At 48.5% G+C, this 12,916-nt stretch overlaps 1 protein-coding gene across 1 annotated transcript; it reads left to right on the top strand.

Annotated features, from left to right (window-relative positions):
* Positions 1-422: 422 nt before the first annotated feature.
* On the top strand, positions 423-11,898 carry LOC308058025 (heat shock factor protein 5-like). The gene is made up of 6 exons (XM_080412035.1): positions 423-723; positions 1,222-1,446; positions 1,546-1,739; positions 4,578-4,952; positions 8,186-8,283; positions 8,663-11,898. The coding sequence occupies exons 3-6, from the start codon at positions 1,619-1,621 to the stop codon at positions 8,690-8,692; spliced, it is 624 nt and encodes a 207-aa protein (XP_080268161.1). The 5' UTR covers positions 423-723; positions 1,222-1,446; positions 1,546-1,618; the 3' UTR covers positions 8,693-11,898.
* Positions 11,899-12,916: the final 1,018 nt, after the last annotated feature.

Here is a 12,916-nt window from a genome sequence, read left to right as displayed (position 1 = left end):
TGCCCCATTTTAACCCCACCTGATCTGTTCTGGTGTGGGGATCAGAACTGCACAGGTCTCGGGGGGTTTAGGGCAAATGTGACACAATTCCCGATTCGTTCCGCGTTCCTCTGCGCTCCTGATAAATTTGCTTTTCCTTTTGTGAACTGCCAGCGGTTTTTAAGCCGACACTTTGCAACACCTGCTCTGCCAGCAGCATTCCTCCCGGCGGGGTAAGCACCAGCCCGGTGCACCCCCGGCACACGGAGCAGCTCCCCAGCCCCGCGCTGCCCGCGTCCCCCTCTGTCCCCCCGGTCCCGTCCGTCCCCGCCGCCCGCACCCCGCGGCAGCCGCGGCAGCCCGGGCAGGTCCGGCTGCTCAGCAGAACCCGCCCCCGCCCCGCCCCGCCCTTCCCGAGATCGCCCCTCCCTGGGATTGATGTGTCACGTGGTCCTGCGGTCCCGCCCCTTTTCCCGCGCGCGGTCCCGGGGCGGCGGGCAGCCATGGCGGGGCGCGGGGCTGCGGGACGCGTGCTCCCTGCTCTGCCCCGCCTGCAGCCGCCTTCCACGGCCCGGCGCCCACCCGCGCCGTGGTTCAAGGACCTCCAGGCTGCCGCCGGGACGGCTGCGGGCTGGCGGCGGGGCCGCCCCGAGCGGCAACTTTCGGCCCCCGGGCCTCAGCCGCCCGGTCGCTCACGGAAGCTACGGGAGATGCTGGTGGCAGCGGAGCTGAGGGGCCGGCGGGGTGAGGGGACCGGCGGGGCGGAGGGGATGGCTGAGGGACATGGTGGGGGTTGAGGGACATGGCCCGGCTGAGGGGACTTGGGGAGCTGAATGGACGGGGGGAGTGAGGGGGGCGGCGGGGCTGAGGGCACCCGGCGAGCTGAGGGGGGCGGCGGGGCTGAGGGCACCCGGCGAGCTGAGGGGGGCGGCGGGGCTGAGGGGGGCGGCGGGGCTGAGGGGGGCGGCGGGGCTGAGGGGGGCGGCGAGCTGAGGGGGGCGGCGGGGCTGAGGGGGGCGGCGAGCTGAGGGGGGCGGCGGGGCTGAGGGCGCCGGCGAGCTGAGGGGGGCGGCGGGGCTGAGGGCGCCGGCGAGCTGAGGGGGGGCGGGGCTGCGGCCGTGCCGTGCCGAGGGACCGGGGCGCTGCGCGGACCAGGGCCGCGGCGGGGCTGAGGGCCGGGGGCCGCGCGCGGCGGGCGTCGCAGCAGCCCGTCCCCGTCAGTGCCGACACCTTCCCCGCCAGACTGTGGCGGCTGGTCAACAGCCCGCGCTGCCGCTCCGTTCGCTGGGTGCCTCCGGCCAGGGGCTGCTCATCAACCAGCCGCTCTTTGGGTGCGAGCTGCTGGGCACCGGGCTGGCCGTCGCCGCGCAGCTGGGTGGCTGTGGGGCAGCGGCAGCCGCCGGTTTCTTCAAGACCAAGAACTTCATCAGCTTCATCCGACAGCTCAATCTCTACGGCTTCTGCAAGGTGGGGATGTTGCTGGGGAGCAGTGTGGTGGGGGCCGGGCCCAGAGGGTGGGCAAGGCAACGGTGGCAACTGCACTGGGTCCCTGCATCACTTCCGCAGCCCCCACTTTTGCCGTGACCGCCACGAACTCCTCGTCCACCTGAAGCGCCTGACGAAAGGCAACAAGGCGAAGATGGCAGCGGGCCTGGATGTGACCAGCCGCCCACCTAACCGCTTCCAGCGCTTGCTTGGCATGCCACTGGCCAGGCAACTGCTGCTTCCGCCCTCGACGCTCAGCAATGCCAACAGGCCTGGTGAGTCGGAGTGGGCCGTGTGGGGCCTTGGTGGGTTTTTGAGAAGCGCTGGGTGGCATGGGTTTTGAAAATCAGCACTCTCCTGAGGGAGAAGGGTTACCTGTCCTTGCCGGTGGCATCTCAGTTCACCTGGTATAGGGAAGCTGTTGTTGTTTATGCAGGTAGATCTGCTGCCAGTAAGCATGAGTAGCATGGTTCACATGTATTTCAGGCTGCCTGTAGACTATAGTACAGTCTCCATTGCGTACTACACTAAGAACACCCTTGCCTGATCTCTGTGGAGCTGGCACAGCTCTACCAGATGAACGTTACTGCTTCTTGCCCGTCGGTAAGGATGCCCATCAGTAGGGGTGCTTAATAAGCTGTCATTAAATGTGTGCGAAACAGTGAGTCATGTGAAGTGATCACTAGAGCATCCTGTTAGTTTTGTGCAAAGGAAGCAAGACCTGGTAGTAAGATTTTTGTCAGTTGTCTCCTGAAAAAGAATTCACAAGCTACGCAGTTTTTAAAATGGATCGCATGAGTAGGTGAGAGCTAATTAGAAAATAATACTGCTGAAAAGCCCTAGAATGTGTTTTCTTTCTTTCTAACGCTCTTTGGGAGGATCTGAGTTTTCCCAAGACAAGTCTGAGCCCTCAGGATTATTCCACACATTTTGTGTCGGCCCAAAAGCTTTGTAGCTGGTGCTGTGTAAGGAAGATGTGAATATCTTGCTCTGCAGTGCTCTTGGGCTGCTCTAACTGTGGGCTGCTGCCAGAAGAGCACTCCTGCTTCCCATTCCCTTGGTGGCGTGTTAACTGTCATCTTCCTTGCAGCTGATACAGCAACGTGTTGGTTCAGCGCAGTGATCGGAGAAGACTTTAACAGCCTTTTTGTGGCTGGCTCTTGGACCTGGGTGATGCACCCCATGGGTGCAGAGCTGTAAGGCGCGGTGTAGGAGGAGCGACAGGACTGTGCGACCAGGAGAAGGGGAGAAGCAGTTGATGGTACTGCTCTCTGCAGCACCGGCTGGCATTTAGAGCAGAGTAGGGTATCACCATACTCTTGGTTACTGTGTCAGGGTAGGAACTGTCATCTAATTCAAGTGGTGTTTTCCGTGATGTGTGTGGAACTGCACGTGCAATACCAAGAAAACAAAATGAAGCATCGGAGAAGGGATGGAACTTATTTCGGTAGGGAGGCTAGGAAGCATTTAAATTAATGATTTGATGTGAACGTTGTTAACGCTAAGATGAGTCATTGCAGACTTCAATGACATGTGGTTTGTCTGATGTAACGCAGACCACTGGTAAAGGAAATTATTAGAAAGAGACGACTTGTTCATTTTTTGTCCTGTTTTGATGGCTGCAGTTTCAGAGTTTTTGCTCTAGGAGTCTCATTTTCTAGAAAGACAGAACAAGGAAAACATTGGGGTTTCTATGCAGTCAAGTTCTGACAGGCTGACAATGCGCTGTTGCGCTCTGTACTGACTATTTAGGGACACGTCTTTGCTGTAAATGTGAGGTAATTTGATAAGAGATACCTTTGTTTGCAAAGCGTCAGTCTGTTCCCAATGTCTTGCAGCATGGAACGCTGTGTTAAACATTCAGGAACAATTCCTGTACAGCAGCGGGAGGTGGGTAACTTGGCATCCTGTGGTGTCTTGTGTATGTGTTAGAACTAGATAATCTTCATGTCCCTATCCAAAGGTGAAATATAAACAAAAGGATTTTCATACCCCTGTTCGTTCTCTCTGTTTATAAATGGTGAAAGTACTGAACAGGAAATAAACAGTCTTATGCATTAAGTCTTAGCAAATCTTCAGGGTCAGCTGGTATTTATTTAGTGATTCTTAATGGTTAAATGTGAACTTGCAGAATAATGACTGTATGTTACTGATTTCTTGAATTAGCTTCCATCAGAGGAGTGCCAGAGGTAAATGTGAGGCTATTTTTTAAAAAAAGTCCTTTTGAGTGGGAATTGGAAACTACAGGTCTGAGAAAGCCTGGCTTCTAGATCAACCCTATTGATGTGAACCATCCTGAAACTTGTAATTCTCCTGGCTAAATGCAATCCTGCAGGGGAGTCACAAATGCAGTAGTTCTTAGAGAAATCAATGAGCACAGGCGTTCGGGGTGTTACTGTCAGTGTTTCAAGAAAGCCACCAAAACAGAAATCGAGCTGTCATGGTATAAAAGCAAATACCATTTCATGAAACAGTAACTGTCTGAGAGATGAAACTGTAAAATAATAGAGAAGAATAAAAGGACTATCTAGGAAATAACAAAATGGCAAAGTCTGGGATATTTTAGTCTGCACCGAACTAGTTGAGCTGACTGAGAAAAAATGGGCTTTGAATTTTTTTTCTTGACCAAATAAATGACTTGTCATAAACTACTTGCAAAGTCCTTTGGAGGATTTTGTCATTGCCCTTCCCTTAGCTGTTTGTGAACTGTCAGTAGTGGAGTTTGGTAAAATCTTGCTTTATGATGTCCCTTTCTTAAAATGTATTGTCTGATTTAACACACAGTACTTTCAAAATTGCTTTTGTTTGGTTTAGTAAGTTACTACACTTTCCGATGTATGGCACATTTCTAAATACGGGTAACTCATTACTGCCAGTTTAAGGAGATTGAATGCTACGCAGACACCTGTGTTGGCGCTTCACTCGTGTGCCACACAGCAGTTACTGCATGCTCGGGTCTAAGAGTACAGTCTCCTTTCTGGGTTAAGTATGCTGGAGCAAAGGTAGTCTTCCCAAATAATGTTGCAGAGCCTTGGCTCCTCATATTGCCTTTCTTTGCCTGTGAAAACTCCTTTCCTTAACACTTGTTTCACTTTAATTTGTACCCACTGCAGGACTGCTGACTGTAGGGCAGTTTCATCAACTTTACGGTCAAGGTGTTTTCCCTCCTTACTCCTACACGGCAACCTCGTGCCGAGCCCCCAGCACTTCACCAGCACAAAGATTAGATCCGACTGCAGTCCCTTCCACTTGGATCCAGCAGGGACCACTTGGGTTGCTGCCAGGGCAAGGGGCTTGCCCAGCTTTTCCAGATAAAGGGGCTGCCTTTCCGGTACTCCAGACGCTTCCAACGGGAGCCACGTACACACTCCAGCCTGTGGCTTCTCTTCCGCCACTTCAGCAAGGGACTCAAAGCGTTGCCGCATCCATTGCAAATTGTAGCAGCTCTGCATCTTCAGTGCCATACTCACAAGCCTGCTATCCAACAGGTATGGAAAAAAATTTCTGCATTTGCTTTTCAAAAATAGATTTTAAAGTGAGACTATTTTTCTATAATACTCTGCCATGTGTATATCTCAAGTGAGAATTGGAAAGTGTCCAGTCTAAAAGGAAGATGGACCTTTAAAGCAAAAGGAGTTTCTGTTTGCTATTTGTGTCCTTCCTCCAGATTTTGTTTGTCCCCTTGTGATTTTCTGGATAGCCTTTCTGTTGAGGTGAAAGGGTGAGGAGAAAAACATTTGTCCAAAATGTCGGTGTGAGGCTAACTTTCATTTTTGTTTTTTCAATTAAGCAAAACTTGGACCATGATATTAAAGCACTGAGACCTTGTTAAGAAGTAGTATCCTAGGCCGTGGTCTCATGTTTTTCCAGGTCAAGGTTTTAAACCTTAAAGATCAGTCAAACGTACTGTGTAGAACAGGGGTCCTCAAACTTTCTAAACAGGGGCTGGTGCGCGGATTAGGTGGCAGGAAGTCATCTGTGGCTGCTTGGTTTCCCCCTCCAACCCCCGGCAGGGTGGTGGTGATGTGGTGGTTCTGTAAATACGGGGGGGCGGATTGAGGACCCTGGGGGGCCATATCTGGCCCACGGGTCGTAGTTTGAGGACTCCTGGTGTAGAATATTTCATTCTGCTCGTACTATTTTTGTATCCAAATTTTTTTTCTTGCTTAGCTTCTTTATGTTGTATTTTTTTATGCACTGAAGACTAGAAAGTACAAAAGTCTTGGCTTCTTTCTTTTTTTGAAATTATTTCTGCCACAATTGTCAGTCTCACTTAATCACTTGATTACAAAATAAATCAGTCTCACTGAAGTGTTTTTATTCTTCAGAAGAGGAGTTGAAGCAAATTACTGTTCTTTTCCTTGCCCTTACCTTGAATTGGAAAAATCACATGATGGGTTATTTTCTGGGGAGTGGTGGTCTATTTGTTGTTGTTTTGTGGTGTTTTTGTTCAGTTTCCCTAAAACTTCTGAAATTCAGAACAGTGACCCTTTCCTTGAACAAACTAAAGCTCAGTTATTATTCTTTCCTTCTGCCTGCTCCTCCTTTGGCAGCTGCACCTTCACAAAGACAGCTATCTATCCCTGTTTAGAAATCCTACACAGTGAAATCATTACATCTTTTGTGCATCTCTTCTGAGACCTCTGCTGAGAACATTTCAGACAATAATCACTAGTTTCCATAACGTCATTTTTGTCAAGGAAGTGTTCTGAGGAGCTGGGCATTTCTTGTAGACACATGTAAATGTTTAAGAGACAGGCAGTTTCTGCCACGTGCTCCTTGCCTTGTGCCCCTTATGCAAAGATTACTGTGGTGGCCAAAGTGTGGAGCCTGCCTTACCAGCTGCTAACTATTAAGTCTTCTCCCAGGAGCAGGTGTCCTGAGAATCACAGAATGGTTTGGGTTGGAAGGGACCTTAAAGATCAGCAAGTTCCCACCCCCCTGCTGTGGGCAGGGACACCTTCTATTAGACCAGGTAGCTCCAAGCCTCATCCAGAATACTTGCTTCATTAAGGTGGGAGGTGGTCCCCGCTTTGTGTTTCTGTTGGTTACAGAGCATAGGCTGAAACTCATCATGATGAGTGGTAGTTGTCTCTATCTCAGCTAAGGCCCCAGCCCTCTTCCGTAGTCAAGGGAAGGAAAGGGGCGTCTCGGGTGCGATTCACATTGCTCGGTTTAGAGTTTGTCTTGGGGTAAGATTACTGGTGTCCTGGAAGTGCCTGTTTTGAAGTACTGCCTGTAGGGGAGCTGAGGGAGACCAGCGCAGATTTAGACATGAATATGTAGATCTCTCTCACTGGATGACGCTCGTTGCTTTAAGTTTAAAGGATAACTTGGCTATGTTGCTCAGGTAGAATCTTCTGGGGTGGGAGGTGGGTGTGAGAATGTGGTGAAAACATACCAAATTTTGCAAGGTGTAATCAAAACTAAAATACAGAAACTTAGGGAATCTGAGGCATTTGAAAACTCCAGTGAATTAATTAGCGTTTCTGAGAGTGTAAGTGACATTTCACTGGAGTATGATAAATCTTTTAATTTTCACTGTCACTTAGGACTGTCTCAGTGGTTTTACTTCTGTGCCTGTGTATCTCTTAATCTCTCCGTTATCCTTTCTTCTGTATATTATAACATACAGCATGCTGAAAGCGTGTTTCTTCATATGTCCACATGAAAAAGTCTGGTTTCCTTCATCATGAGAGCATAGCAGCAAGATTAGTTTGTTTGGAAAGTGATAGTTAACCTTAAGATACATATTTAATAAGTGAGAGAACTGAAGAATGTATGTTCAATCTTATTCTTGACTCTTTTCATTTCACTTTTGAAGTCCCATTAAATGAAATCAAAGTAGAACTTTCTGAAAAGATTTCTTTTTATGTGTATTCAAACTTGTTTGTTAACTTCTGTGACAAAAAGTTTTCCCTGGTTTTTCATTATGATTCTTACTGAAAAGTCAGTAAAATAAAATATGCTCGTCTAAGTCTTTTTTTCCCCACTAGCCTTAGACCAGAATTATTGTAAGGATTTAGTTCTGTTTACTTTCGGCTATCTGCAAAACCTTTGACAGTAGTAGAATCGGGTCAAAGAAATGCGTTGAAGCTTCATTATCTGAAAAATTCATTATAATGAAAAATCAGTCATGGAGACCATGTGAGACATTATTAGTTATTGGTGCCACCTGACAGCACAAGTCCAATTGCGCCTTTTGAATACATCTGTTCCTGTAGGGTTCATTTACAGATGAAAACCTTTCTGGTGAGTGGTAGTTCAGGAGTAGTCATGATATTCTTCGGAATGATACACTCTTGGTTAAGATAATTCATTTTCTTTGTAAGTCTTAAAATTCACATGGTCACAAGTGTGTATGAACACCTAGGCTCAGCTATGTGAATACACTTTTTGTGGTGTATTGTGACAAGAAACTCAAGCAGCCAAATCAGAGAGGTGATATTAAGACACAAAAGACTGATTATGAAGTTTCTGCATGTATGTGTGTGTTTTATCAATTTTACAATATATATTTTTAATATATCTATACATATCTTAAAATAAGTATTTTTAAGATTAAGAAATTGGTCTTAAAATCACTTGGAAGGTAACAATAAATTTCTGGAATTTCACTTACTGTGTGATTATTGAAATGTTTAATCAAAGTAAGCTATAGAACTCTGCACACCAGACACAGGTTCCGGCAGTCTGATAGCTGTGTTTTGAATTCTTGCAGCCACACCACAGAGCTGTTCAGCAGCAGCCCACACAGATCCTCTGGCTGGCTGTGCTGGTCCTACTGCTTCAGCGTGCACCCACGACAGCTTTGTCCAGGTGAGCGTAGCCTACTGAAAGGAGGTGAAAGCGAAGGAGACTGTATGAATGAACTGCAGGTTTATACACTTGTGAAATTCAGGATAAAAATTTGAAAATTGATCTGCTTGATAAAGTGAAAGTGATGTGGTTTACAAATACCTATTTCAAAGAACCACTGAATGTTAAACGGGTAGTTTTGTAATTCAGGTTAGGTTTCAGGGTAGCAGCATAGCGGGTGTCCTCATCAGTGGAGTGTTTTTTTGCTTGACTTCACCAGAATCACTTTTAGTTAATGAGCCTGCATTTGTCTTGGAAGAATGTTCTTGCCTGGACAAAAAGAGATTCTTTAATATTATGAAAATAGTGAGAAGCAGCTCCACTTCTTTGTCCCGGACAGCTTCCTGCAGTCCTGAGTTTCATTTGTTGAACGAGAAAAACTAAGGTGACTTTTTGGAATGGGCCCCACCTCAGAGATCTCTTATTAAAGATAACTCCAGTACTTCCTGTAAATGCGTTATGTAATTCTAGTGGAAACTGCACCTTATTTGGAGGGCCTGGCTTATCAGGTATCGGAAGATCTGAAGGAAGAATGCAAGGGCTTCCTTTTCTATTACAGCATAACGCATATACTTTTTTCCCCCCTCCCAGAGGACAAGCGTAGCAAGTTATGCTTATGTGTGTTGAAAAAGGGTTGACCTACCCAAGCTTGATCATCCAGTTTCCTGTCTTGCAAATTTCAACCTTTGTCTTCTATTCATGAGGGTTTTTTTTAAAAAATAAGCTTATCCAAGATGGGCAGGTTATGGCCAGGGTAACACGTTAGTGTAAGGCTATAAATAGCCAACAGCCAGTCATGCCGTCGATATTGTAGTATTTATTTTTCGCACAGTGCATCTTTGTCCTCTCACTTTGATCGTGAGCTGCTTTTTTCATCCAGGACGTGAGGATCCATCTGAGCGATGGGAAGTCACAATGAAATAGCTTATCTCGGAAGGCCGAGATCAATGGGATAGTAAACCATTCCAAAGGAGTTGTCAAAGGTGGTGTTGTGGCTAGATTGAAGGATAATATACAGTGTCCAAAGGGTCTAGTAAAAATCAGTTGTTTGGAGAAGCAAGTCCGTGGGCAGTGTGTGGAGTCAGAAGAGCTTTAGGCCACTTGCTAGTGGTTGCTTTGTTTCCTGGAAACCCCCAGCAAAAAGCTGCCGAGCATCTGGGCAGACTGCGGGAAGGCGATCCTCTGCGTGAGAAGGCCAAAGGCGAGCAGTGCCCTGTATCAGTTCCACCAGGTCAGTAACCAGCTGTCTCTGAGCAGGGTAACACAGCTATCGTACCGCGTGGATCAACGGGACTTCTAGAGATTTCTGAGTCTTCGCATAGCATAAGTCATTTCTCCTGGAACGTGGTGACAGGCTGTGCAGGTGGTACAGAAGACAGCAGTTTGCCTGCGGTTCTTGCTGAGCTGTGGGGAATAATCAGTTTGCCTTTTGTGTGTTCTGGGGCATATACTTCCCCAAACTTCTGCTGGGGGATGGGGCAAGCTGCAGTATTGAGCATCCTGCCCTGCCGGTGTATCGATCATCCATCAGTAACCACTTGCACAAATCCTCAAAAGCGGTAAAATTCATCAGCTCTGGCTGACTAAGCATTTTTATTGTTCTTCACAAAAAATAGAACTATTGCATGGTATATTTCCTATCGTTCCACTCAATACCTTCCACCAGTTGCAGGAATTCAGTGCAATGCTGTTGAAGCGTGGTTTGCGGGGTGTTTTAGGCTGTTTGGTCCCGCTGTGTGCTGCTAGATAGGAGTGGCAAAGCCTATACGAAACTGCTGGACCAGTCCCGAAGACAGTGAACCGTATTGGCGCGCTAGTAGTCAGCAAGCTGGTTACCAGCCCCGTTTCTGTTGGATCCAGATGGTGCTTTGTGGTCTCAGAAAGAAAAGCTGGCACTCTTGGACAAGGAAGCTTAAACCTTGTGCTGTTCCTTACTGGGTCTTGCAGAGAGCATCACTTTTTAAGTTTAGGAGAGATTAAGACAGGTGGAGTTTCTGGGTCTTGGAGGCCAGCTGCTGGGCTTGTACAGTACGCACCTGAGCTGCTGAAAGTGTTAGGTGACCCTGACTGGAACACGGGCAGACAAGGCCTGTAACTAACTGGTTGGTTGGCTGCAGTTTGCTCTCCAGAAAAAGCTACAGAGAATTACTGCATGGAATGGCAAGGGGACATAGGTGGTTATACCCAGACATGGTGGCTGATGATGGTGTATCTCACCAGGTTTCTGAAATCGGGGTTTCAGAGGTTTGTATTACACTCTCATCACAGTTGGTTACAAAACAGGGAGCTCGGGTACAACTTCTTGCCCATTTTTCATTTGGGATCTCTTAAGTGGGGTTTGGATTAGTGTGATGAATCAGTATCCTTGGGTAGGAATGAGTCTTTTGAGAGGCCTCCTGCTATCTTCTGCAACAGCAGTGCTGGCAGCTCACAACCATTAGCTCAATACTTCCCCGCTGCTTTATCATAGATGTGAACTGAGGCTACATGTTGGATTTCAGGGATTATTTTTTTTTTCCTGCCCTCACCTCATTTTGTTTTGTTTTGTTTTTTTTTTATAATAGCAGCCCTGCTGTTTGATTATTGCTATTACCATGGTTATTAAGCTGTCAGTATTTCCTTGTGGAACTGAAGCAAGAGGTAACAGGAAATGGAGGAAATGAATGTGCAAGAAAAAAGAAGAAAAACTTTCTGACCTTAAAAGCAAACTACTTAGGACTGCTTTTATTTGTAATAAGGAATGATAATCAGCCATGTTATTTCAAAAAGAAATCAAGTCTGAACTAATTCCGATTTCCCAAGCGCTCAAGCCAGATTTGTGTAGTACTAGCAGTCCCTGAAAGTCCCATGTAACTCTGTTAAACATTCAGGAACAATTCCTGCACAGCTTCACTTCACCCGCTTCAGCACTTCCTGGACCATGGTCTCAGCCATCTCTTGAAGCTCCTGGTCTTCTGCCACCATAGTTCAGCAGCCTAGGCGGTGTGCTCTTAGATGCTTTTTGTCCGGCAGGCTTGGAATGCTAAAATGGGGAACAGCTGATGAGTCAGTGTGTTCCTTCACCTCGATTTGCTTTCCTCTTCCTCCCAAGACCCACGTCCAGACAAGTCCCTAGCAGTCAAGCTTGAAAAAATCTGGTTTCTCTGTACGCCACCTGGCACACGCAGGTTTTGAGAGCACAGAAGGAAACGATCCTTTTCCTTGCATGACCTGGCTGTAAGCTGCCAGCCCAAGGAAGTGTTCTTGGGACAGGAGGCGCTCTGAAAGTCCACCGCAGGCTGCCAGCCTCACACAAAGTGGGGAAGAAGTCACGAGTCGAGAACAGAGCCTGGCGGCAGCCCAAAGTTGTCCTCTCCCATCAAATGCTCTTTTGCAGCTTGACAGCTTGACTGTCATGGCAGAAGGAGCCGAAGCCTTCACCCTGGCACAGATACCACCCCACACTATGCAGAAACGCTTCCAGAGAGGCTCTTGCAGGGCATGGAGCCAGGCAGCTTTTAACGGGCACCCTGCTAAGGAGAACCAGGCAACAGCAGGCTCTCCACTAAGCCGATCAAAGACCTCCTTGAAGAGAAAACCAACTCACAAATGTCCCATCACCGGCACTTTCAGGTTCAGGGGTGCTGCACCTTTGGATGCAGAAGTCTTTGGATGAAAACCAGAGTTTTCACCCGCACGTGAAACCAGCACCATGGACGCTAAGCCCATTGAGTGCACCTCACAGGTTCATGCTAAATGTGAGTCTGTGCACAGACGGGACCACTCAGGGTGCCCAGGCACACTTTTGCATCACAAAGGGCTAGTGCCTCATGTCCAAGACGCACAGGGGAAAAGAAATAATAGAAGGGGGGAGACGAAGTAGTCCCCGGCGAGGCAAGGAATGGGTTACAACGCAGTGGGCTGGCAGAGCAGACCCAGGATCTGACAGCCACCCTCAGGTGAGGACGCATGGCACACCAGCCAGTTGCCACCTCCTCAGCAGCCAAGCACTTCTCGCAAGCCCCAAGCACCTGTGTGCATGGCAGCACCTTCTCCCAAGGCCCGGCTACCAACGCACTGCTGCACAGCAGAGGCAGCCCCCAGCATCCACCCGGCTCCTACTCACTGGCCTCCCTTTGCTGGCAGGCTTTTTGGAGCTGCTCTGGCTGCCTGGTTGTCTCCTCTTTCCCTGCTGCTGCTGTTCTTGGCCCTCAAGCTGCTGGAGGCGGCGTCGCTCTTTCTCAAGAGCCTCCAGTCCTTCAATCCTCTTCTCGATCACGGTGAGATGCCTGTCAAGAGAAAGGCAGGCATCTGAGAAGGAGCCGCTCTGTCCGTCTTGCACAGGCCATTTTCTGCTCAGCCACTCCTGTCATCCTGCTACGTGTTGTGCTGCTCCAGCAGTCCCTGCAGCAGCTTACAGCTGCCTGTCCAAGGCTCCAAACACAGACCCCGCCGATGGGTTTGCAGCCAGCACAGGCTCCTTCCACCTCTGGGCTTCGTGTGTTTACTGGAACGTGAGGCTCCAGGACTTTGATCGGGGATCATGGGCTCCCTTCAAGAGCAAGCGTTACTTGGCCTTTTCTTACCTCTGCCTTTTCTTTGCAGCTGGCAAACT

This window comes from Falco punctatus (genome assembly GCF_963210335.1).
Source record: "Falco punctatus genome assembly, contig: scaffold_23, whole genome shotgun sequence".
In the NCBI taxonomy this organism is placed as follows: Eukaryota; Metazoa; Chordata; class Aves; order Falconiformes; family Falconidae; genus Falco; species Falco punctatus.
This window is presented reverse-complemented; position numbering and strand designations above follow the sequence as displayed.